Here is a 23,322-nt window from a genome sequence, read left to right on the forward strand (position 1 = left end):
GGGTACCTACCCTAGGGGACACGGGGAGAACATGTGAGGGTACCTACCCAGTAAACACTCCCCCTGCTAGACATTTTCATATTTACGGAATATTTGCGGAATGTGCCATTTTTAAAGTTTTCAAAATGTATAAACATCTCTTGAAAATAGCAGATCTACAAGCTCACAATGTGTCACGATGTATTGGAAATTGAAAATAAAGTACAAATTCCTCAAAATTGTACTTAGGTACAACGTTGTTGTGCAACAACATATTAATTAACCGTAAGCACCAGGGAACCTGTGTGTGTGTGTGTGTGTGTGTGTGTGTGTGTGCGCACGTGCGTGCATCTTACCTGTAGTGAGCAGGGCACTCTGGTCCATCAGGCTCCTGGGGCTCTTCGGGAGCCATGATGAAGACTGTATGTTCTCCCCCATGGGTCTCATCCAGGTCTATCAGCCTCACATCCTCTGGCTTCTCCACGTCCACCTGCATGCTAACAGAAACACACAGACCAAACAGATCAGCTGTTAAAGTAATATTAGTAGACCACAGCTGACTTTTAGCCTCTTTTTGGGAGAAATTACAGTAAATCAAGTCACTTCGTGTTGGCTTACGGCTCTGTTGGCAGGTAAATAAATCCCCTGGAAGGTAAATAAAACACTACGGGTTGCCCACCTGCCCCTGGCAGCTAAATAAAACACTAAGGGTTGCCCACCTGCCCCTGGCAGCTAAATAAAACACTAAGTGTTGCCCACCTGCCCCTGGCAGCTAAATAAAACACTAAGGGTTGCCCACCTGCCCCTGGCAGCTAAATAAAACACTAAGGGTTGCCCACCTGCCCCTGGCAGCTAAATAAAACACTAAGGGTCGCCCACCTGCCCCTGGCAGCTAAATAAAACACTAAAGGGTCGCCCACCTGCCCCTGGCAGCTAAATAAAACACTAAGGGTCGCCCACCTGCCCCTGGCAGCTAAATAAAACACTAAGGGTTGCCCACCTGCCCCTGGCAGCTAAATAAAAAACTAAGGGTTGCCCACCTGCCCCTGACAGCTAAATAAAACACTAAGGGTTGCCCACCTGCCCCTGACAGCTAAATAAAACACTAAGGGTCGCCCACCTGCCCCTGGCAGCTAAATAAAACACTAAGGGTTGCCCACCTGCCCCTGGCAGCTAAATAAAACACTAAGGGTTGCCCACCTGCCCCTGGCAGCTAAATAAAACACTAAGGGTTGCCCACCTGCCCCTGACAGCTAAATAAAACACTAAGGGTCGCCCACCTGCCCCTGGCAGCTAAATAAAACACTAAGGGTCGCCCACCTGCCCCTGGCAGCTAAATAAAACACTAAGGGTTGCCCACCTGCCCCTGGCAGCTAAATAAAACACTAAGGGTCGCCCACCTGCCCCTGGCAGCTAAATAAAACACTAAGGGTTGCCCACCTGAGATCACTATACATAGAATAATTATAACTAAAAAACATGGCATGGATGCACCTGGGACGTATCCTCAGTGATAATGCTTTATCAGTGCATTGTCCACAGTAACAGTCTTTGTATTGAGTTGTGCTTTCAAGTGAAATGTACCCATTCTGCAAACTGTTAATACATATTTCAATCAATCAATCAATCAATCAAAGCTCTTTGAGCACCAGAATCAAGCTCTGCCATAGTTTTCTGAAATGCCACTTTCTTTCTTTTTTTGATTGAAGTATTTATTAACAGTTTGCAGAATTACAGTACATTTCTTCAAGCACAACTCAGTACAAAGACTGCACTACAGTGGACGACACCATAAAGCATTACACTTGTTTACAAGATGGTTCACCTTGTTGAATTCATCAAAACATTTAGAGACGTACAAATATACACTTCTATATAGCCAAAAACAGAAAATCATCATAAAGGAGGTAAAAAGGGGTAAAACGGGGTGGGGGGGATTCAGGTTTTACGGGGGCCAGTTTCTAATTGCAGCCGTCTGTAGCTGCTCTTTGAGAGCAGTTTTCAGGCCAACACTCCAAGTTACATTCTTATTGTATATAAACAAAACAAACATACCTTCCCCGATACTTCCTTCTGTTAGAAAACACACTTTAACATCTCCAAAGTGGGTTAAAGGTCTGGATGGTTCTAGTCTCGATTGTACTTGAAACTAATTAGCATTAGCGTTAGCATACTAAACAATCTGTCTTTAAACTTTGTGTAAATTAAATTCCTCCAGCTTCCACAACGCGCATCAGTCAGTCACTCTTTAGTTTATACACAGACTGTAAACAAAGACAACCTCAGACAACATAAAGTTAAACAAAGGTTTGTTCCGCTAGTTCACTACAAACTGACATTACAGACTCTCTGTTTTACGTTCACTCTCTGCTCTGTTTGTTGTTGTGTTTCCACCCGGACGACAGAGAGGGAGGGCTCGCCCGTGAGCTACTCTCTCTCGTCCGGGTTGAAACACTATTCTAGAGTTCCAGGCAGCAGAAATCTCATAAATACTCGTTTAGATTTAGATCATAAACAGACACAATGACTGTAAAAACAAGAAAGAACAAAGACAAAACAAATAATTAAATCAAAATAATTTATTAATGTAGGCCTACCATGAATTATAACGTGTATTCTAATAGAATAACATCCGTTTTAATAAAAGGTTTAGTGATGAAACATAACATGAATTAGTTAATCTGCTGCTGCTTAACGACGACACTGTTATGAAACAACACATTTTTGGTTCTCTTTGTATTCTAAAGCCAGTCTTTATTAATAAACATATAATAATACTAATAATAATAATAATAATAATAATAATAATAATATATAAATACAAATAAATAGACTCGACCACCACCTGACTATAGAATCAACCTGGGGACCACCACCCTGACTATAGAATCAACCTGGGGACCACCACCCTGACTATAGAATCAACCTGGGGACCACCACCCTGACTATAGAATCTACCTGGGGACCACCACCCTGGCTATAGAATCAACCTGGGGACCACCACCCTGACTATAGAATCAACCTGGGGAACACCACCCTGACTATAGAATCTACCTGGGGACCACCACCCTGACTATAGAATCAACCTGGGGACCACCACCCTGACTATAGAATCTACCTGGGGACCACCACCCTGACTATAGAATCAACCTGGGGACCACCACCCTGACTATATAATCAACCTGGGGACCACTGACTATAGAATCAACCTGGGGACCACCACCCTGACTATAGAATCAACCTGGGGACCACTGACTATAGAATCAACCTGGGGACCACCACCCTAGAATCAACCTGGGGACCACCACCCTAGAATCAACCTGGGGACCACCACCCTGACTATAGAATCAACCTGGGGACCACCACCCTGACTATAGAATCAACCTGGGGACCACCACCCTAGAATCAACCTGGGGACCACCACCCTGACTATAGAATCAACCTGGGGACCACCACCCTAGAATCAACCTGGGGACCACTGTACATGTATATGTTTCTCAACCATTGACTACTAATAATTTCCTAATAATAATGACTCAACCAGACAAAACGGTGCTCTTCCCTTTCTTGAGATTCTAACTCCCTTATTCTGTTGAATTTCTTGACCTCCAACTCGTCAGAAAAACTACATTCGGTCATCATAGGTCACCAGGTCATTCAGGTCATTCACTTCACTGTATCAACTATTGGAAAGAAAATTACAAAAATCAACAAATCCTACATTACTATATGCAAAATACGATAAGAGTATCGCAACAGGCCCACCTTTGCAGGTACTCGCTCCTGCGCCATCTGTGGGCCAGTGGCATCGCTCTCTCCGTCTCTCCTTCCCTCAAGGCACCGACGGGACTCTGCATGGCAGGGGCGTCCTCCTCCCTGAGCCAAGGCTAGGCTTGACCGCATACCTCAACTAGACAGGAGTTGGGTGGCTTCATACCTCAACTAGACAGGAGTTGGGTGGCTTCATACCTCAACTAGACAGGAGTTGGGTGGCTTCAGCAGGTTATCAAATGGGCACCCCCCTTCACTGGTGTTTCGTTGATTTAAGCCCATGACACCTCGGAGGGGCTCAATGGAAGATCCAGCGTCCTGGCTCTACCTGCTGAACACCACCCAACTCCATGTCTTTAGTCCTTCAGTAGGTCGGCTCTGCCACCGCACCTCTCTTTGTATCCAGATCCACCGTGATGCTTCCACTGCCCACGTAGTGATGTTGGCTACCAGCCGTTTACTAGCCAGCCCTTCGATCCCCAGCAGTCCGAGGGCTCTCCATAGTGACTGTCCAGCAAAGCCCCTGCAGCCCACCTCCACTGGCAGATTCCAGGCCTTTTTGCTGGCTCTCGAGGATGAGGGCTTGGTATTTCTTGAGCTTGCGCTCGTACGCTTCCTCCATCCTCTCTTCCCAGGGTACCGTCAGCTCGATAAGCACCACCTGTTTGGTACCTTTAGACTAGAGGACAATATCTGGTCTCAGGCTAGTGTGAGCTATCTCCTCTGGGAATTTGAGCTGCTTCTTCAGGTCGGCCCACATCTCCCAGTCGCTTGCCGTGGCCAGGACCCCTTTGCTCCTCCCTCCTGCTGCTGCACTTTCTCCTGCCCTGACAAAATGGATAAAGCGGGGCCCATCAAAAAGCTTTCTTGCCCTTGTCCTTGCCAGCTCGACACCCTCTGCCAACTGTGTTAGGATCTGATTGTGTCGCCACCGGAACTTGCCATCTGCTAAGCTTGAGCAACATGAAGAGAGGACATGCTCGAGGTTAGCTATCCTTCCGCAGAGTGTGCAGCTGGGGCTCTCTACCAGTCCCCATGTGTGGAGGTTTGATGGAGTAGGGAGGACATCATATACAGAACACAACAGGAACTTGATCCGGTGGCCTTACATGCTTCAGATGTCCTGCCAGGTTAGAGCCCTCTTTCTCACACCCTCCCGTGTTTTTGTCGCCTTGTACTCCTCCACCACGGATGTTATTGGCAGCTGTAGATCTGTAAAACATGCGGATGGACCAATTAGATCTGCAAAACATATGGATGGACCAATTAGATCTGTACAACATGTGGATTGACCAATTAGATCTGTAAAACATGTGGATGGACCAATTAGATCTGTACAACATGTGGATGGACCAATTAGATCTGTAACACATGTGGATTGACCAATTAGATCTGTAAAACATGTGGATGGACCAATAGATCTGTAATACATGTGGATGGACCAAGTAGATCTGTAAAACATGTGGATTGACCAATTAGATCTGTAGAACATGTGGATTGACCAAAAACATGTGGATGGACCAATTAGATCTGTAAAACATGTGGATTGACCAATTAGATCTGTAAAACATGTGGATGGACCAATTAGATCTGTAAAACATGTGGATTGACCAATTAGATCTGTAAAACATGTAGATGCAGTAATTAGATCTGTAAAACACATGGATGGACCAATTAGATCTGTAAAAAATGTGGATGGACCAATTAGATCTGTAAAACATGTGGATTGACCAATAACATGTTGATGGACCAATTAGATCTGTAAAACATGTGGATGGACCAATTAGATCTGTACAACATGTGGATTGACCAATAACATGTGGATTGACCAATTAGATCTGTAAAACATGTGGATGGACCAATTAGATCTGTACAACATGTGGATGGACCAATTAGATCTGTACAACATGTGGATTGACCAATTAGATCTGTAAAACATGTGGATTGACCAATTAGATCTGTGAAACATGTGGATTGACCAATTAGATCTGTAAAACATGTGGATTGACCAATAACATGTGGATGGACAAATTAGATCTGTAAAACATGTGGATTGACCAATTAGATCTGTAAAACATGTGGATGGACTATAGAACTACATTCAAGGACTACATTTCCCATACACCATATGGGTGGATGGAAGAACTACATTTCAGGACTACATTTCCCATATGAACACCAATAGATCCATAGAACACGGGGATGGGCCTTTAGAATAGATCTATAAATCATAGGGATGGGCCTGTAAAACTACATTCAAGGACTACATTTCCCAAAGACCATAGCGACGACAGCGCAGCCGCAGTACAGTCACATAATTCGGTAGGTTATCTATGGGTTCACCGATTTCAACGTAACACACCGGAAACCTCTGTTTTCTAATGTGAGGGGAGTCACGTGACCGTGTTTACATCCACTAGCTGTAGGAGCTATTAGCCAGCCAGCTAGCTAGTTTCTCAGAACTGTAACAATAATAAAAACAAGTGTTTATTTGTAATAAAACGTTCTTTATTTTAATCGACAGTTTGTGCTAAATAATCTTCTGTCCTTTAGAACAACATTAAAACATGCAACACGTATTAATATGAATAAAGATCAATTAAAGCTAACAATAGTTAAAGCTAACGCAAGCTGCCACGTTTTAATTTGAAGAGAAAGCGGAAATGCATCGTTTGACGTCAGAATGTTGACGCTTTAACTTGACGAGTACCACTTTGTTGTATTTTGAAGGGAAAGCGGAAATGCAGCGTATAACGTCAGAATTTCGACGCTTTAACTTGACAACGCACATTACTAAAATAACCACCAGATGGCGCTGTTGTCCACTTTTCAATACATTTTGCATCAAAGTGCATCTCAAAGCAGTGTGAAGTTGGTAGATTAACCACCAGGGGCGCTATCGTCAGAGCTACAAGCCCACAACGAGCTGCATCAGAGACGCGCTGTGGGCTTGTAGATCCGCTATTTTCGGCACACTCGACCATCACTGTAGGGGTAGGCTTTAGTGGGCTGCTGTACACACCCTCTAGCCGCTGCCACACTATGAAAAGAGCTGCGCACGTTCTCGGCTGCGCGCAGCTTAAAGCTTGAGTTTTTAGACAGCTGGTGGATGGAAATTAAGCTCCACCTCCGCTGAATTCTTGCGCGACGGCCAGATTCCCGGAAACGCTCTCCTCCGCTCAAGTCTTCCGCGGAGGTGGAGCTTCTTTTCCATCCACCAGCTGTCTAAAAACTCAGAATTTAAGCTGCGCGCAGCTTAAGAAGTGCGCAGCTTAAAACCGTTTTGCGCTATGGTGTGGAGACGTTGTCTAGCCGCTGCCACACCATCAAAAGAGCTGCGCACGTTCTCGGCTGCGCGTAGCTTAAAGCTTGAGTTTTTAGACAGCTGGTGGATGGAAATTAAGCTCCACCTCCGCTGAATTCTTGCGCGACGGCCAGATTCCCGGAAACGCTCTCCTCCGCTCAAGTCTTCCGCGGAGGTGGAGCTTCTTTTCCATCCACCAGCTGTCTAAAAACTCAGAATTTAAGCTGCGCGCAGCTTAAGAAGTGCGCAGCTTAAGAATGTTTTGCGCTATGGTGTGGAGACGGTGACAGGCTCTTGAGCCGAATGGTAACGTAGAGCGGCTCGTATGTACGAGGTTCCGGGTATAAATGTACCTATGTAAAGTGTGAGATCAATTCTTAGTTATATAATATAAATAATGTTTTGGATTATTTTAAATTAGTTGGTTATTTTTTACGAAAACTAGTGTTAGTTGACATTCATTATTTGAGTTGAGGAAAGTTATTTGAAAATAGGGTTAAAATATCTATAAAACGAAAATATAACAGACCACACAATGTACTTGCAATAACTTAAAATGGATAATAATTAACCCATGAATTATAGTTAAATTATTTAATTCCTGAAGGTTATAGTTCATAGATTGAACCCATTGTAATTTAGGCTGCTTGTTTCTTGTGAGAAATAAGCATGTTGTTATTATTTTCTTATGAACACCAGACTAGTCTGCACAACAAGCTATCAAAAAAAGAGAATACAGAAGAAACATTTAATTCTTTAAAACTATGGATGGAGCAGAAAATATTCACCATTTCAGCCAAGGAGCACTTTCACCAAACAATAGCTGTGGAAACTGTGGACTTGTGGAGTGATCGAACGGGAGGGTGGGTGGGATGTGGATACATAAATTATTAAATTTACACACTCGAGTCTCGAAGCCTCTGTCTGCAGGCTGAGGCTCTTTTGCTCTCCCCGGTGAGGGCGTTCGCCGTTGATCATGAATGATGAATTCCTGTTCTGTCTATAGAAGTGTCTATTTGTACGTCTCTAAATGTTTTGATGATTTGAACATGGTGGACCCTATTGGAAACAAGTGTAATGCTTAATTGGGTCGTCCACTCACAGTTAACAGCCTTTGTATTGAGTTTGTGCCTGAAATGTACTGTAATTCTGCAAACTGTTAATACATTCTTCAATCAATCAATCAATCAAAGATCGGTGATATTTCTCCTAAACAGCTCGGAACGAAACGGACGAGAGGAGACTAGTCAAAATGGAAATGTACTGTCAAGTCGCAGGGCAGGGGTCCCGATCGTCCCTGTACTTTGAAAACGAAACTATACCAGCCCATGTCTAGACAAAAACACACGCCTATTTATTTAACAGACAGCCTGTTTGAAAGACAGCCTGTCCCAGTGGCCCATCTGGACAGCGGACTTCATGCAGACCAACTTGAATAGCCTAAAAGAACGTCAAATGCACCGTGGTGAAGAACAAATCAGAGATGTGTATGTGTGTGTGTGTGTGTGACATGATCAAATAATGGTGTAAGATTATCCTGTAGTGTGTGATGCAGATGCTATCAGATTATCCTGTAGTGTGTGATGCAGATGCTATCAGATTATCCTGTAGTGTGTGATGCAGATGCTATCAGATTATCCTGTAGTGTGTGATGCAGATGCTATCAGATTATCCTGTAGTGTGTGATGCAGATGCTATCAGATTTCAGACATCTAACGGTAAAATAAATGTCAAATATGCGCCTCTCTGCGCGTCTCACTTGACTGGCAAAATAGCGCCATCTAGGCCTACTGCTTATTTAATATCTCCAAAGAAGCGCATTTTGTCAGTGGATGGAAACAAGAAAAATACGCTTTTCTTTTTTCGAATTACTTACTTATTCGCTTCCTATTTTCGAAATGTTTTGATGGAAACCCACCTAGTGTCAGTGTCAAGCTGTGCTTCATTTGACACCGCAGCTATGATTGCCTAACAGGGCACTGCTCTGCAGACTCGATACTAACAAGAACTGAGATCAAAGTTTTCCCTAAATATTTTTTTAGCAGTATAGACGTCTTACACCAGTGGTTTATAGACGCCTTACACCAGTGGTTTTCAACACTTTTCATATCAAGGTCCATTATTCATTCTGCATTTGAGCCACAGACCACCATTTGATGACATTATATCTGCATTAGCCAATTTCCTACTGTTTCGACCAGCAGCTACAGGCATCAAAACATGAAGGAGTTGTGCTGAAAGGTTAAGAATATATTATCTTTTGTTGCATGTCTAAATACAGATAGAAAAACAGGACGCATTGGCTCAAGAGAGGAGCGCACGAGAAACAATATTAGGTTTTGTTGGTGACACATTTCTACACTAGTAACGTGCCTCGGTGTGACTGCCCCCTTAGGACATAGAACAGAACGGGAGCAGCTAACAAATGCAAGTTGTTCTTAAATGTTTTAAAGCAGCACTATGTAGTTTGAGGTATCAGTGGCTACTTTGCACATAATTAAAATAATATGGCAGCCAGCCTCTTTGACTTCATTACCCAAGAGTCTCTGTAAGCATGTCTGATGAGGACGCGATGTGATTGGTCAGTCTTCGCTTTGACTGGCAGTTCTGCCTTGGCGAATGCCCAGATGAAACTCATTGTCTCCCCTATACATAGTAATAGAGTCAAGCCGGAGCAGAGACCTCCCTGGGTCTATACTGTACATTCATGGAAGGATGATTGTTATTGCTTAAACATGTAACTTCATCATTTTGTGGGACATAATATGTTATACTGTATAGTCGTTAAAATATTACATAGTGCCACTTTAATTTCAAGTACCCCCATAACTCTGAGTGTGTACAAATTTAACAGAATCGACCATTCCAGGCCCATTTGGTTCAATTTGTACACTACACTCCTAACCATCAATGGAATCCTTGAATGGAATCCCCCGTTCCTCAAGGACCCCCCTGGGGGTCCCCCGGGGGTGGCGGACCCCCCATACACTTTGGGAGGCAGTGACATAAAGCTTAACGCACCACAGGTGCAGCAGCAGCCTGAGGGTGAACACCTTGGCCCAGGGCACCTCCAGCCTCTGGATGAGCAGGCCCACGAGGACAGGTTGCGGAGGCAGGGTCAGGCCCTCCATGGGCTGACACGTGGGGGAGAAGAACAGCATGCCGCCGTGCTCCTTGCTGCCCAGGAAGCTGCTGGTGAACGTCACGTTGCCCAGGGCCTCGATGAATTTACCTGCAAAAAGTGGAAAATAAATACGTAAATATATAGATAAACACATATATAAAAATCTCATGAAATTAAATTAAGCACCTTTCTGGGCGTCCTGGTAGATGTTGAGATAAAGCGTGAAGAGGTCTTTAGGGAGCGTCTTCTCCTTCGGTAGACATTCCAACACAAACACCAGCTCCCTCTGGCCCAGAGCCTGCAGCCCACAGGAGACCAGACACCAACACCTCCTGCTGCAGTCTGACAGGACACACACAAAGCTAAAGGCTACCATTCGTTTCCAATGGAAGCCAGCAACATGAAGATGCAAAGCTACACCGGACGTTTGCATCTGCTTCAAAAGCGGAATAGATACTGTACAAATCTACAAATCCAAGTTGAGATAGCTACAAACGCAGCTACAAAATAAGTGTTGCTGTCCAGTCCACACAATTCCTGCTCAAAAAGGCAATTTTTGTTTGCATGCCGACGTCAGCGAGCTCGTTGTGCAACAATGAAACATAAACTGCTGCCACAGATGTGCTGCTTTGCTCTTCGTCTTTCTATCTGCCAGTATGAACAGAGCATGACGTTTAATTCATAATCTGTAGTATGACTGTGTCGCTCGTTAAAAATGGCAGATACACATGCTCAAGATCGGCTGCAACACCGTCGCACAATGAAGTATGAAGGCTGATAAATAGCCAACCTATTACAGCTAAGGTTGTGGAGCTAGTAGACCAGCTATTTTGGGGCTGCGCCGTTGAGATGGAGCATAAATTAGGCTTAAATCAGGCTACATTTATCAGGCTGAAATCGGGTTTAAATTCACTTCATCGTACAATGAAGAATAAGGCTTAGATTTACGAGAGGTCAGACACACAGAAGTCAGAGACTGAGTGTCACTCACATGTAACCAGTTTGACGTGGACCAGCAGGTTGGCATTGACAACGAAGGTCAAAGGGCGGGGTCCTCCCTCCTCCAATAGCAGCAGAATCTTGCCTTTTAAGTAGTCACAGAATATTCATCTTCAATATGATCGCACCCCCGATGGTTGATAATGAAGAAAATAAAAACTAAGACTATGATGGAACAAGTAATTCACTTTTGATGGAAATGTGCCTGTAGACCGAGCTCTTGCAGCCACATTTTATCCCGGCATTTCTACCTTTTCATCCCCAATAGTAGTCGTTATGCCAATGAATTCCTCCCCCCACACATTTGCGTGTTGTGTCACTGCTGTCGTATGCTACTGACTCACCTACCAGTGAGGATCCCCCAGCGGGAGGACGTAGAGCATGTCTTCTACTCCAGTCCTCCTGCCCGACACTCCCTGCTGACAGCCAGCATGTTTTTTGATTGATTGATTGAAATATTTATTAACAGTTTGCAGAATTACATTACATTTCAAGCACAAACTCAATACAAAGGCTGTTAACTGTGAGTGGACGACCCAATTAAGCATTACACTTGGGTCAACAGGGTCCACCATGTTCAATTCATCAAAAACATTTAGAGACGTACAAATAGACACTTCTATATAGATAAGGGACAGAACAGGAATTCATCATAATGGAGGTAAAAAGGGAAAAGAAACATATACAGTGAGGGAAAAAGGGGGGGGCGGTGGGGGGGGATTCAGATTTTACAGGGGCCAGTTTCGAATTGCAGCCATCCGTAGGTGCCCTTTGAGAGCGGTTTTGAAGGAGTCAAGGGATTTGCATGTCTTAATGACTGTTGGTAGGGCGTTCCACATTTTGGTGGCATAGGAGCGAAAATAATTTAGTCCCTGGTTTGTGCCGAATCTGGGTTGTACATGGTTCGTTGCACTCCCTCTGGTGTTGTGGGTGTGGACTTCGTTAACATTAAGGAAGTATCTAGACAGGTACATGGGTATCTTGGTGGTGTATCGAATCTTGTGGACCAGACCCCAATTGCATTCCAGCCTGTCAAAGTGGGCAGGGGTGAGGTGGGTTCGGGGGGCGAGGTCAAGTAGGAGCCTGACCAGTTTGTTTTGGGAAGTCTGGAGCCTGGTTTTAAGGGCCTTTGAGGTGCTGTGGTACCAGGAGGTGCATGCATAGTCAAAGAAACCTTGTACAAGGGCTCCTGTTAGGGTCTTCAAGGTGTTTTTGTTGACCAGTGAGGAGATCCTGTAAAGGAATCTTGTTCTTTGGTTGCCTCCAGGATGGAACCTAGGTAGGTAATTTCATCTTTACGTGTGATAACATTGTCACCCACTCTAACCAAGAAGCCATTTGCCTTGCTGAGATTACTATTAGAGCCAAAGAGAATGGATTCAGTTTTTCCCAGGTGTAAAGATAGTTTGTTATCAGCGAGCCAGGTGCAAATTCTACCGAGTTCAGAGCTGAGGGCCTTTTCAACCTGCAGTTTGTTCCTGTCCGAGACTAGCAGTGCCGAGTCATCTGCGAACAGGAACAAGTTGCAGTCACAAGCTGAAGTCATGTCGTTAACATATATTAGGAACAGTAAAGGCCCTAGTATGCTCTCTTGTGGAACGCCACAGCTCACTGGGAGGGGGGGGGACAGTGTTCCATTCACCTCCACCATCTGTTCTCTCCCCTCCAGGTAGGATTGCATCCAGCTCACTGATGTGCTATCGAAACCAATTGCTTTTAGCTTGTTAACCAGTATGGAGTGGTTCACGGTGTCAAAAGCCTTTTGGAGGTCCAGCATGACCATGCCGCAGTATTTGCCAGCATCCACCTCATGTTTGATGTGGTCGCTCAAATAGAGAAGGCATGTGTCAGTGGAGTGGGACGTTCTGAAGCCAGATTGGAACTCGTACATTAATGTATTAGTGGCAAGATACTTTTCAACCTGTTCATAGACTATTTTTTCCATCACTTTCGAGATGGAGCTTAGAATAGAAATAGGGCGGTAGTTGCCGGGGTCTAATTTACTCCCTTTCTTGTGCAAGGGGGTTACTTTGGCCAGTTTGAAATCTTGGGGGACCTGTCGCTGCACCCGATCCCCGCCTTATCAATCCATTGAATGGTCAAGTTGTCATGAATTGTCACCCATTCGTCTGGGCCCAGTAGGTCCCTACTGGCCTACCAGGAGATTCTGGTAGGCGCTGTCAGCCAGTTCTATCGTTGACACCATGTTAATGCCTGTGCTGTCACGTGAGGGTTAGGGTTAGGGGGTTACAATTACAATTTACAATTTAGGCATTTAGCAGACGCTCTTAATCCAGAGCGACTTACAATAGGCAAGAACAAAAAGCATGGGAATACATCACATATGTAACAAAATGCATTTATCGCGAAACATGCGTAAGCTAAGACCGTGACTAGAACATATCTATATAATGACACTATACATATAAACTATAACTAGAACATATCTATATAATGACACTATACATATAAACTACACATATGTGCTATACTATGCTGTACATATATACTATGAAGTGCTATGACTACATACAATGCACTTATTGTGCTGTCTACATGACATGCTATAAGTCTGTTTCAAATGCTATATAAGTCTAAGAAGTGCTGTCTAAGGGGGTAGGGTAGGTGCTATGGGCCATGATGGAGTCTGAAAAGGTGGGTTTTCAGACTACGGCGGAAGATCGGGAGTGATGCTGCAGTTCTGATTGCAACGGGAAGTGCATTCCACAGTTTTGGGGCCAGAAGGGAGAAGAGTTTGGGACGTGTGGAGCGTTGTCCCGGCGTTTTTAGTGAGGGTACTTCCAGCTTCCCTGCGTTGGCTGATCTGAGTGCGCGGGAGGGTTTGTAGGGTTCAATCATGCTGGCAAGATATGGGGGAGCCATACCTTTGGTTGCTTTAAATGCCAACATCAGAGTTTTGTATTCTGTGCGGGCAGCGACCGGGAGCCAGTGCAGGGAGCGGAGCAGGGGGGAGACATGTGAGAATTTTGGCTGGTTGAAGACCAAGCGAGCTGCGGCATTTTGGATCAGTTGGAGAGGCTTCAGTGCACATGCCGGTAGGCCAGTAAGGAGAGAGTTACAATAGTCAAGTTTTGACAGGACTGTTGTCTGGATTAGGAGCTGGGATGATTCCTGGGTGAGGAACGGTCTAATTCGTCGTATGTTATAGAGTGTGAACCTACAGGATCGAGTGACAGCTGTGATGTGAGTTTTGAACGAGAGCTGACTGTCCAGGACAACACCAAGGTTCCTGGCTGTTGGGACAGACGTTACCAGGGCGTTGTCTACGGAAATAGTTAGCTCCCGCATCGGGCAGGACTTAGCTGGGAAGAAGAGAAGCTCAGTCTTGTCTGGGTTCAGTTTGAGGTGGTTGGAGGACATCCACTGTGAGATGTCAGCCAGGCAAGCAGTGATGCGCTCTTCCACCTGGGTGGCAGAGGGGGGGAAGGATAGAAACAGTTGTGTGTCATCGGCATAACAGTGATAGGATATATTGTGGGCAGAGATGATAGTGCCAAGGGATTTAGTGTACAGTGAGAAAAGGAGGGGACCAAGTACAGATCCCTGTGGGACCCCAGTTTGGAGGGTTCGGGGGGATGATAACAGACCTTTCCAGGAGACCTGGGAGGTCCGGTCGGTGAGGTAAGAGGAGAACCACTTTAGTGCCGTCCCGCCGATGCCTAGATCCGCTAGGGTGTCTAGGAGCAGCTGGTGGTTCACTGTGTCAAATGCTGCTGATAGGTCTAGGAGAATCAGGACTGCAGAGTGGGAAGCAGCCTGGGCAGCATGTAGTGCTTCTGTGACTGCCAGCAGGGCAGTTTCTGTGGAGTGGGCTTTTTTGAATCCGGACTGGTTGGGATCTAGCAGGTTGTTATGTGAGAGATGGAGAGAGAGCTGGTTGGAGACAACACGTTCAATGCTTTTTGATAGAAATGAAAGGAGTGATACCGGTCTGTAGTTCTTGACATCTGAGGGGTCAAGGGTTGGTTTCTTGAGGAGTGGTGTTACTCTGGCTGACTTGAGGGCAGATGGGACGCAGCCTGAGGTTACTGAGGTGTTGATGATGGAGGTGATGAAGGGGAGCAGATCAGGTGCGATGGTCTGGAAGATTGGAGACGGGACAGGGTCGAGAGGACAGGTGGTAGGTCTAGTGGAAGTCACTAGTTGTAGGACCTCGTCTGGGGAAAGAGGAGAGAAGGAGGACATGCGTGGTGTGTTGGGGTTAGTGTTGGTTGAGTCAGATGCCACTTTATGGGGGAGGGGGGGGAAGGAGCTGCTGATATCGTCAACCTTCTTCTCGAAGTAGTTGACAAAAACATCAGCAGTTGTTAGGGTTAGGGTTAGGGTTAGGGGGTTAGGGTCAGGTTTAGGGTTAGGGTTAGGGTTAGGGTTAGGGTTAGGGTTAACCCTAACCCTCACGTGACAGCACAGGCATTAACATGGTGTCAACGATAGAACTGGCTGACAGCGCCTACCAGAATCTCCTGGTAGGCCAGTAGGGACCTACTGGGCCCAGACGAATGGGTGACAATTCATGACAACTTGACCATTCAATGGATTGATAAGGTGGGGATCGGCTGGTCCCTGTTTGATGGAGAGGTTTACTATGTGGGTGATGATTGGAGCTATAGAGATGGCTGAGTCTCTGAGAAATTTGGAGGGAATATTGTCATGGCCAGTGGCTTTGTGGGGTTGGAGGGATTGTGTGTAGTGAAAAAAATATCAACCCTCCCCCTCCGGCTTCCATCCCCAACTTGGGCCACTTGTGTTCGTATAGAATAGTAGACGCTTGACAAAGCTAGTGGATTCAAACCCCCAGACTCTGTGGAGGTGGGCAGAGAAATGTGCCACTGCACCACCTTAGCACTAGGTTTGTTGTTGCTGTGGATTTCCTGAGCTATATGATAAAACACTGGTGAACGCCGGAGAGAAATAGAATATTGTCCCTCTACTTTATGTGAACACACATTGTGCTCACTCGTTTTACCACACTTAACACACACAAACACCAGTGTCACACTTCCTGTGATTCAAGAGATGTGAATCATGTGATTATGTGCAACTTTAGAGCCATGTATCACAGTGTGTGCAACTTTAGAGCCATGTATCACAGTGTGTGCAACTTTAGAGACATGTATCACAGTGTGTGCAACTTTAGAGCCATGTATCACAGTGTGTGCAACTTTAGAGCCATGTATCACAGTGTATATGTGTGTATATAGTGAGCTATAGAGCTATTGATATGACAGCTAGTCTGATTTTAATAATAGACGCAAATATGTCGAGGCGCAGCGCAAATTTAACACTCCCATCGCCCAGGACGAAGTTCTTTGTCCTTTCTATTAGTAACTATTTCACGTCAAGGACCCAAAAAATTACATGTAATTGGCCTCCGACCCCAATCTGAAAATATGTTGTTCCAGGGACCCCCCCAGAAGCAAAGATTTGAGTTAAAAATGTTTGCTCTGAAAGAATATATATAAATATATATATATATATAAATATATATAGATAACCCTATCTATAGGAGCTTGTAGATCTGCTATTTTTCAATAGCTAAAGCATAACATAATGCTTAAAACACCAAAAGGGGTTCCCGTCCTGAATGAGTTAAAAGTATATTGTCGCTGTCGGGTGGAAATGGAACGATGTAGAAGTAGTGTTCAGAAGTAACGAACCTCCTCTGCCCATACAGTCTAGAAGTAAGTAAGCCTTGCCAAGCCACGTGGCCCATAGGGCAGGAACCTCCTCTGCCCATACAGTCTAGAAGTAAGTAAGCCTTGCTTAGGTCGTTGTTACTGCATTTGGCTTTATAGGGCAGTACTATGCCCACTTGGACCAGTAATACCTGGTACGCGTGTGCGCACGCGCGTGCGTGCGTGCTATCTCTGTATTGTGTTAGAAAAACATATACGTAACATTTTGAGTAATACTGAAATTGTACTGCAATTTAAATAACTGACTCACACACACACACACACACACACACACACACACACACACGGACGGAGTGCAAAAGATACTCTCTCCCCATGCCTTCAGCCTGGTGGAGACAATAAAACATACTCTCTCCCCATGCCTTCGGCCTGGTGGAGACAATAAAACATACTCTCTCCCAATGCCTTCGGCCAGGTGGAGATATTAAAACATACTCTCTCCCCATGCCTTCGGCCTGGTGGAGATAATAAAACATACTCTCTCCCCATGCCTTCAGCCTGGTGGAGACAATAAAACATACTCTCTCCCCATGCCTTCATGGTGGAGACAATAAAACATACTCTCTCCCCATGCCTTCATGGTGGAGACAATAAAACATACTCTCTCCCCATGCCTTCATGTTGGAGACAATAAAACATACTCTCTCCCCATGCCTTCAGCCTAGTGGAGATAATAAAACATACTCTCTCCCCATGCCTTCGGCCTGGTGGGGACAATAAAACATACTCTCTCCCCATGCCTTCATGGTGGAGACAATAAAACATACTCTCTCCCCATGCCTTCATGGTGGAGACAATAAAACATACTCTCTCCCCATGCCTTCATGGTGGAGACAATAAAACATACTCTCTCCCCATGCCTTCATGTTGGAGACAATAAAACATACTCTCTCCCCATGCCTTCAGCCTGGTGGAGATAATAAAACATACTCTCTCCCCATGCCTTCGGCCTGGTGGAGACAATAAAACATACTCTCTCCCCATGCCTTCGGCCTGGTGGAGATGATAAAACATATTCTCTCCCCATGCCTTCAGCCTGGTGGAGACAATAAAACATACTCTCTCCCCATGCCTGCCTGCCCCAGGTGCAGGTAAACCTAGACTACTGGGTACTTTGTGCGTCTTGGAAAGTCTGGTGATGCGAGGTTGATTAGGTGAGTCTTCTTTTGAATCTAGGGGAACGCGTTCTAGAGTGCACACAAATGCACCGTTTCATTTCGTCCCTGCGCATGCATGTCAAAAAATTACTGGTACTGCGTTCTACAAGCATGATACCACTGTGTGTGTGTGTGTGTGTGTGTGTGTGTGTGTGTGTGTGTGTGTGTGTGTGTGTGTGTGTGTGTGTACCTCCAGCTCTGTGGTCTTGTTGAACTGGGGACTGGCGCTCAGAGCCTGCATGGCTGCAGCGTGGCGGTTGCTGTTGGGCAGAACTACCTGCATCTTTCTGTTGACCAGATCGCTCAGCGGAGTCTCCACCTTCCTCCCGGCTTAGCCCTCTCTCTCTCTCTCTCTCTCTCTCTCTCTCCAGCAGTTCCAATGCATCCTAGAACAGAAAAGGGACATCCTACGCATTCATTTTCTAAAAAAAATCTTCTGAATCCTGACAGTTTTCTGAAAAACCTATGTTTCTGTCAGTGTTGCTAAAACTATTTCAGGTCAAGGACCCCAAAAATTACATGTAATTGGCCTCCGACCCCAATCTGAAAATATGTTGTTCCAGGGACCCCCCAGAAGCAAAGATTTGAGTTAAAAATGTTTGCTCTGAAAGAATATATATAAAGATTTGCGCCATTTTTCAAAAATAGCAGATCTATAGGAGCTTGTAGATCTGCTATTTTTCAATAGCTAAAGCATAACATAATGCTTAAAACACCAAAAGGGGTTCCCGTCCTGAATGAGTTAAAAGTATATTGTCGCTGTCGGGTGGAAATGGAACGATGTAGAAGTAGTGTTCAGAAGTAACGAACCTCCTCTGCCCATACAGTCTAGAAGTAAGTAAGCCTTGCCAAGCCACGTGGCCCATAGGGCAGGAACCTCCTCTGCCCATACAGTCTAGAAGTAAGTAAGCCTTGCTTAGGTCGTTGTTACTGCATTTGGCTTTATAGGGCAGTACTATGCCCACTTGGACCAGTAATACCTGGTACGCGTGTGCGCACGTGCGTGCGTGCGTGTGTGCGTGCGTGCGTGCTATCTCTGTATTGTGTTAGAAAAACATATACGTAACATTTTGAGTAATACTGAAATTGTACTGCAATTTAAATAACTGACTCACACACACACACACACACACACACACACGGAAGTGCAAAATATACTCTCTCCCCATGCCTTCAGCCTGGTGGAGACAATAAAACATACTCTCTCCCCATGCCTTCGGCCAGGTGGAGATATTAAAACATACTCTCTCCCCATGCCTTCGGCCTGGTGGAGATAATAAAACATACTCTCTCCCCATGCCTTCATGGTGGAGACAATAAAACATACTCTCTCCCCATGCCTTCATGGTGGAGACAATAAAACATACTCTCTCCCCATGCCATCATGTTGGAGACAATAAAACATACTCTCTCCCCATGCCTTCAGCCTGGTGGAGATAATAAAACATACTCTCTCCCCATGCCTTCGGCCTGGTGGAGACAATAAAACATACTCTCTCCCCATGCCTTCGGCCTGGTGGAGACAATAAAACATACTCTCTCCCCATGCCTGCCTGCCCCAGGTGCAGGTAAACCTAGACTACTGGGTACTTTGTGCGTCTTGGAAAGTCTGGTGACGCGAGGTTGATTAGGTGAGTCTTCTTTTGAATCTAGGGGGACGCGTTCTAGAGTGCACACAAATGCACCGTTTAATTTCGTCCCTGCGCATGCATGTCAAAAAATTACTGGTACTGCGTTCTACAAGCATGATACCACTGTGTGTGTGTGTGTGTGTGTGTGTGTGTGTGTGTGTGTGTGTGTGTGTGTGTGTGTGTGTGTGTGTGTGTGTGTGTGTGTGTGTGTGTGTGTGTGTGTGTGTGTGTGTGTGTGTGTGTGTGTGTGTGTGGGTGTGTGTGTGTGTGTGTGTGTGTACCTCCAGCTCTGTGGTCTTGTTGAACTGGGGACTGGCGCTCAGAGCCTGCATGGCTGCAGCGTGGCGGTTGCTGTTGGGCAGAACTACCTGCATCTTTCTGTTGACCAGATCGCTCAGCGGAGTCTCCACCTTCCTCCCGGCTTAGCCCTCTCTCTCTCTCTCTCTCCAGCAGTTCCAATGCATCCTAGAACAGAAAAGGGACATCCTACGCATTCATTTTCTAAAAAAAATCTTCTGAATCCTGACTGAAAAACCTATGTTTCTGTCAGTGTTCAGATATCACTTGATCTAGACGTTTGACCAAGTGATTTCCCTCTGAAAAGGCTCGCTGTAACTCGACAATACTGCTCAATTACTCCACTCCAACTTATATGCAATAACACACAAACCACAACAAAAATGTATTTTGTAGTTTTATATAAAAATAGGAAAAACACACTCATACACTTACACACATACACTACTCTAAACTGTGATAACAAGATAATGTAGGCCAGCCCGCACGATGCGTGAACTAACTAGAATATGGTTTGATTGTTAGCATCTTCGTTGAAGCACACTGTAGCAAAGCAGCAGGTAATTTTACTGTAACACAAAGAAACAGACAAAACACACTATCAACAGCAGAACATACAAGCGACTAAAATAACCTATATATAATGAGTATAATAAAGAAGTTTCACATCATAATAACAACATTTACAGGCACATTCGTATACGTACCGACAGACCGTCGAGGTTCACAGCGACTCAAATAAAATAGAACCACGAACGGGTCTTCACGCATGCGCACATCTACCCTGTACCGTGTTGAAAACAGATTCCTCCTTCATAAATGTGATGCCCCTTCTCGCCGCTAGAGAGCATCACTGTTCCACCCACAGTCAACATCTATCATTTCCAAGGAAAACCGCACAGTCAGTGTTGCTAAAACTATTTCAGGTCAAGGACCCCAAAAATTACATGTAATTGGCCTCCGACCCCAATCTGAAAATATGTTGTTCCAGGGACCCCCCCAGAAGCAAAGATTTGAGTTAAAAATGTTTGCTCTGAAAGAATATATATAAAGATTTGCGCCATTTTTCAAAAATAGCAGATCCATAGGAGCTTGTAGATCTGCTATTTTTCAATAGCTAAAGCATAACATAATGCTTAAAACACCAAAAGGGGTTCCCGTCCTGAATGAGTTAAAAGTATATTGTCGCTGTCGGGTGGAAATGGAACGATGTAGAAGTAGTGTTCAGAAGTAACGAACCTCCTCTGCCCATACAGTCTAGAAGTAAGTAAGCCTTGCCAAGCCACGTGGCCCATAGGGCAGGAACCTCCTCTGCCCATACAGTCTAGAAGTAAGTAAGCCTTGCTTAGGTCGTTGTTACTGCATTTGGCTTTATAGGGCAGTACTATGCCCACTTGGACCAGTAATACCTGGTACGCGTGTGCGCACGTGCGTGCGTGCGTGTGTGCGTGCGTGCGTGCTATCTCTGTATTGTGTTAGAAAAACATATACGTAACATTTTGAGTAATACTGAAATTGTACTGCAATTTAAATAACTGACTCACACACACACACACACACACACACACACGGAAGTGCAAAATATACTCTCTCCCCATGCCTTCAGCCTGGTGGAGACAATAAAACATACTCTCTCCCCATGCCTTCGGCCAGGTGGAGATATTAAAACATACTCTCTCCCCATGCCTTCGGCCTGGTGGAGATAATAAAACATACTCTCTCCCCATGCCTTCATGGTGGAGACAATAAAACATACTCTCTCCCCATGCCTTCATGGTGGAGACAATAAAACATACTCTCTCCCCATGCCATCATGTTGGAGACAATAAAACATACTCTCTCCCCATGCCTTCAGCCTGGTGGAGATAATAAAACATACTCTCTCCCCATGCCTTCGGCCTGGTGGAGACAATAAAACATACTCTCTCCCCATGCCTTCGGCCTGGTGGAGACAATAAAACATACTCTCTCCCCATGCCTGCCTGCCCAAGGTGCAGGTAAACCTAGACTACTGGGTACTTTGTGCGTCTTGGAAAGTCTGGTGACGCGAGGTTGATTAGGTGAGTCTTCTTTTGAATCTAGGGGGACGCGTTCTAGAGTGCACACAAATGCACCGTTTAATTTCGTCCCTGCGCATGCATGTCAAAAAATTACTGGTACTGCGTTCTACAAGCATGATACCACTGTGTGTGTGTGTGTGTGTGTGTGTGTGTGTGTGTGTGTGTGTGTGTGTGTGTGTGTGTGTGTGTGTGTGTGTGTGTGTGTGTGTGTGTGTGTGTGTGTGTGTGTGTGTGTGTGTGTGTGTGTGTGTGGGTGTGTGTGTGTGTGTGTGTGTGTACCTCCAGCTCTGTGGTCTTGTTGAACTGGGGACTGGCGCTCAGAGCCTGCATGGCTGCAGCGTGGCGGTTGCTGTTGGGCAGAACTACCTGCATCTTTCTGTTGACCAGATCGCTCAGCGGAGTCTCCACCTTCCTCCCGGCTTAGCCCTCTCTCTCTCTCTCTCTCCAGCAGTTCCAATGCATCCTAGAACAGAAAAGGGACATCCTACGCATTCATTTTCTAAAAAAAATCTTCTGAATCCTGACTGAAAAACCTATGTTTCTGTCAGTGTTCAGATATCACTTGATCTAGACGTTTGACCAAGTGATTTCCCTCTGAAAAGGCTCGCTGTAACTCGACAATACTGCTCAATTACTCCACTCCAACTTATATGCAATAACACACAAACCACAACAAAAATGTATTTTGTAGTTTTATATAAAAATAGGAAAAACACACTCATACACTTACACACATACACTACTCTAAACTGTGATAACAAGATAATGTAGGCCAGCCCGCACGATGCGTGAACTAACTAGAATATGGTTTGATTGTTAGCATCTTCGTTGAAGCACACTGTAGCAAAGCAGCAGGTAATTTTACTGTAACACAAAGAAACAGACAAAACACACTATCAACAGCAGAACATACAAGCGACTAAAATAACCTATATATAATGAGTATAATAAAGAAGTTTCACATCATAATAACAACATTTACAGGCACATTCGTATACGTACCGACAGACCGTCGAGGTTCACAGCGACTCAAATAAAATAGAACCACGAACGGGTCTTCACGCATGCGCACATCTACCCTGTACCGTGTTGAAAACAGATTCCTCCTTCATAAATGTGATGCCCCTTCTCGCCGCTAGAGAGCATCACTGTTCCACCCACAGTCAACATCTATCATTTCCAAGGAAAACCGCACAGTCAGTGTTGCTAAAACTATTTCAGGTCAAGGACCCCAAAAATTACATGTAATTGGCCTCCGACCCCAATCTGAAAATATGTTGTTC

General features: G+C 45.1%; 1 protein-coding gene across 1 annotated transcript; it reads right to left on the bottom strand.

Moving 5' to 3' along the window:
* Positions 1-9,630: 9,630 nt before the first annotated feature.
* On the bottom strand, positions 9,631-22,411 carry LOC306918362 (zinc finger FYVE domain-containing protein 16-like; the record flags this gene model as incomplete). The annotated part of the gene is made up of 6 exons (XM_079531257.1): positions 9,631-10,286; positions 10,365-10,520; positions 11,170-11,257; positions 18,242-18,328; positions 19,964-20,050; positions 22,319-22,411. The coding sequence occupies 6 exons, from the start codon at positions 22,409-22,411 to the stop codon at positions 9,955-9,957; spliced, it is 843 nt and encodes a 280-aa protein (XP_079387383.1). The 3' UTR covers positions 9,631-9,954.
* Between the last annotated feature and the right edge of the window lie 911 nt (positions 22,412-23,322).

The sequence above is a fragment of the Electrona antarctica genome, assembly GCF_951216825.1.
Source record: "Electrona antarctica genome assembly, contig: scaffold_81, whole genome shotgun sequence".
NCBI lineage: Eukaryota > Metazoa > Chordata > Actinopteri > Myctophiformes > Myctophidae > Electrona > Electrona antarctica.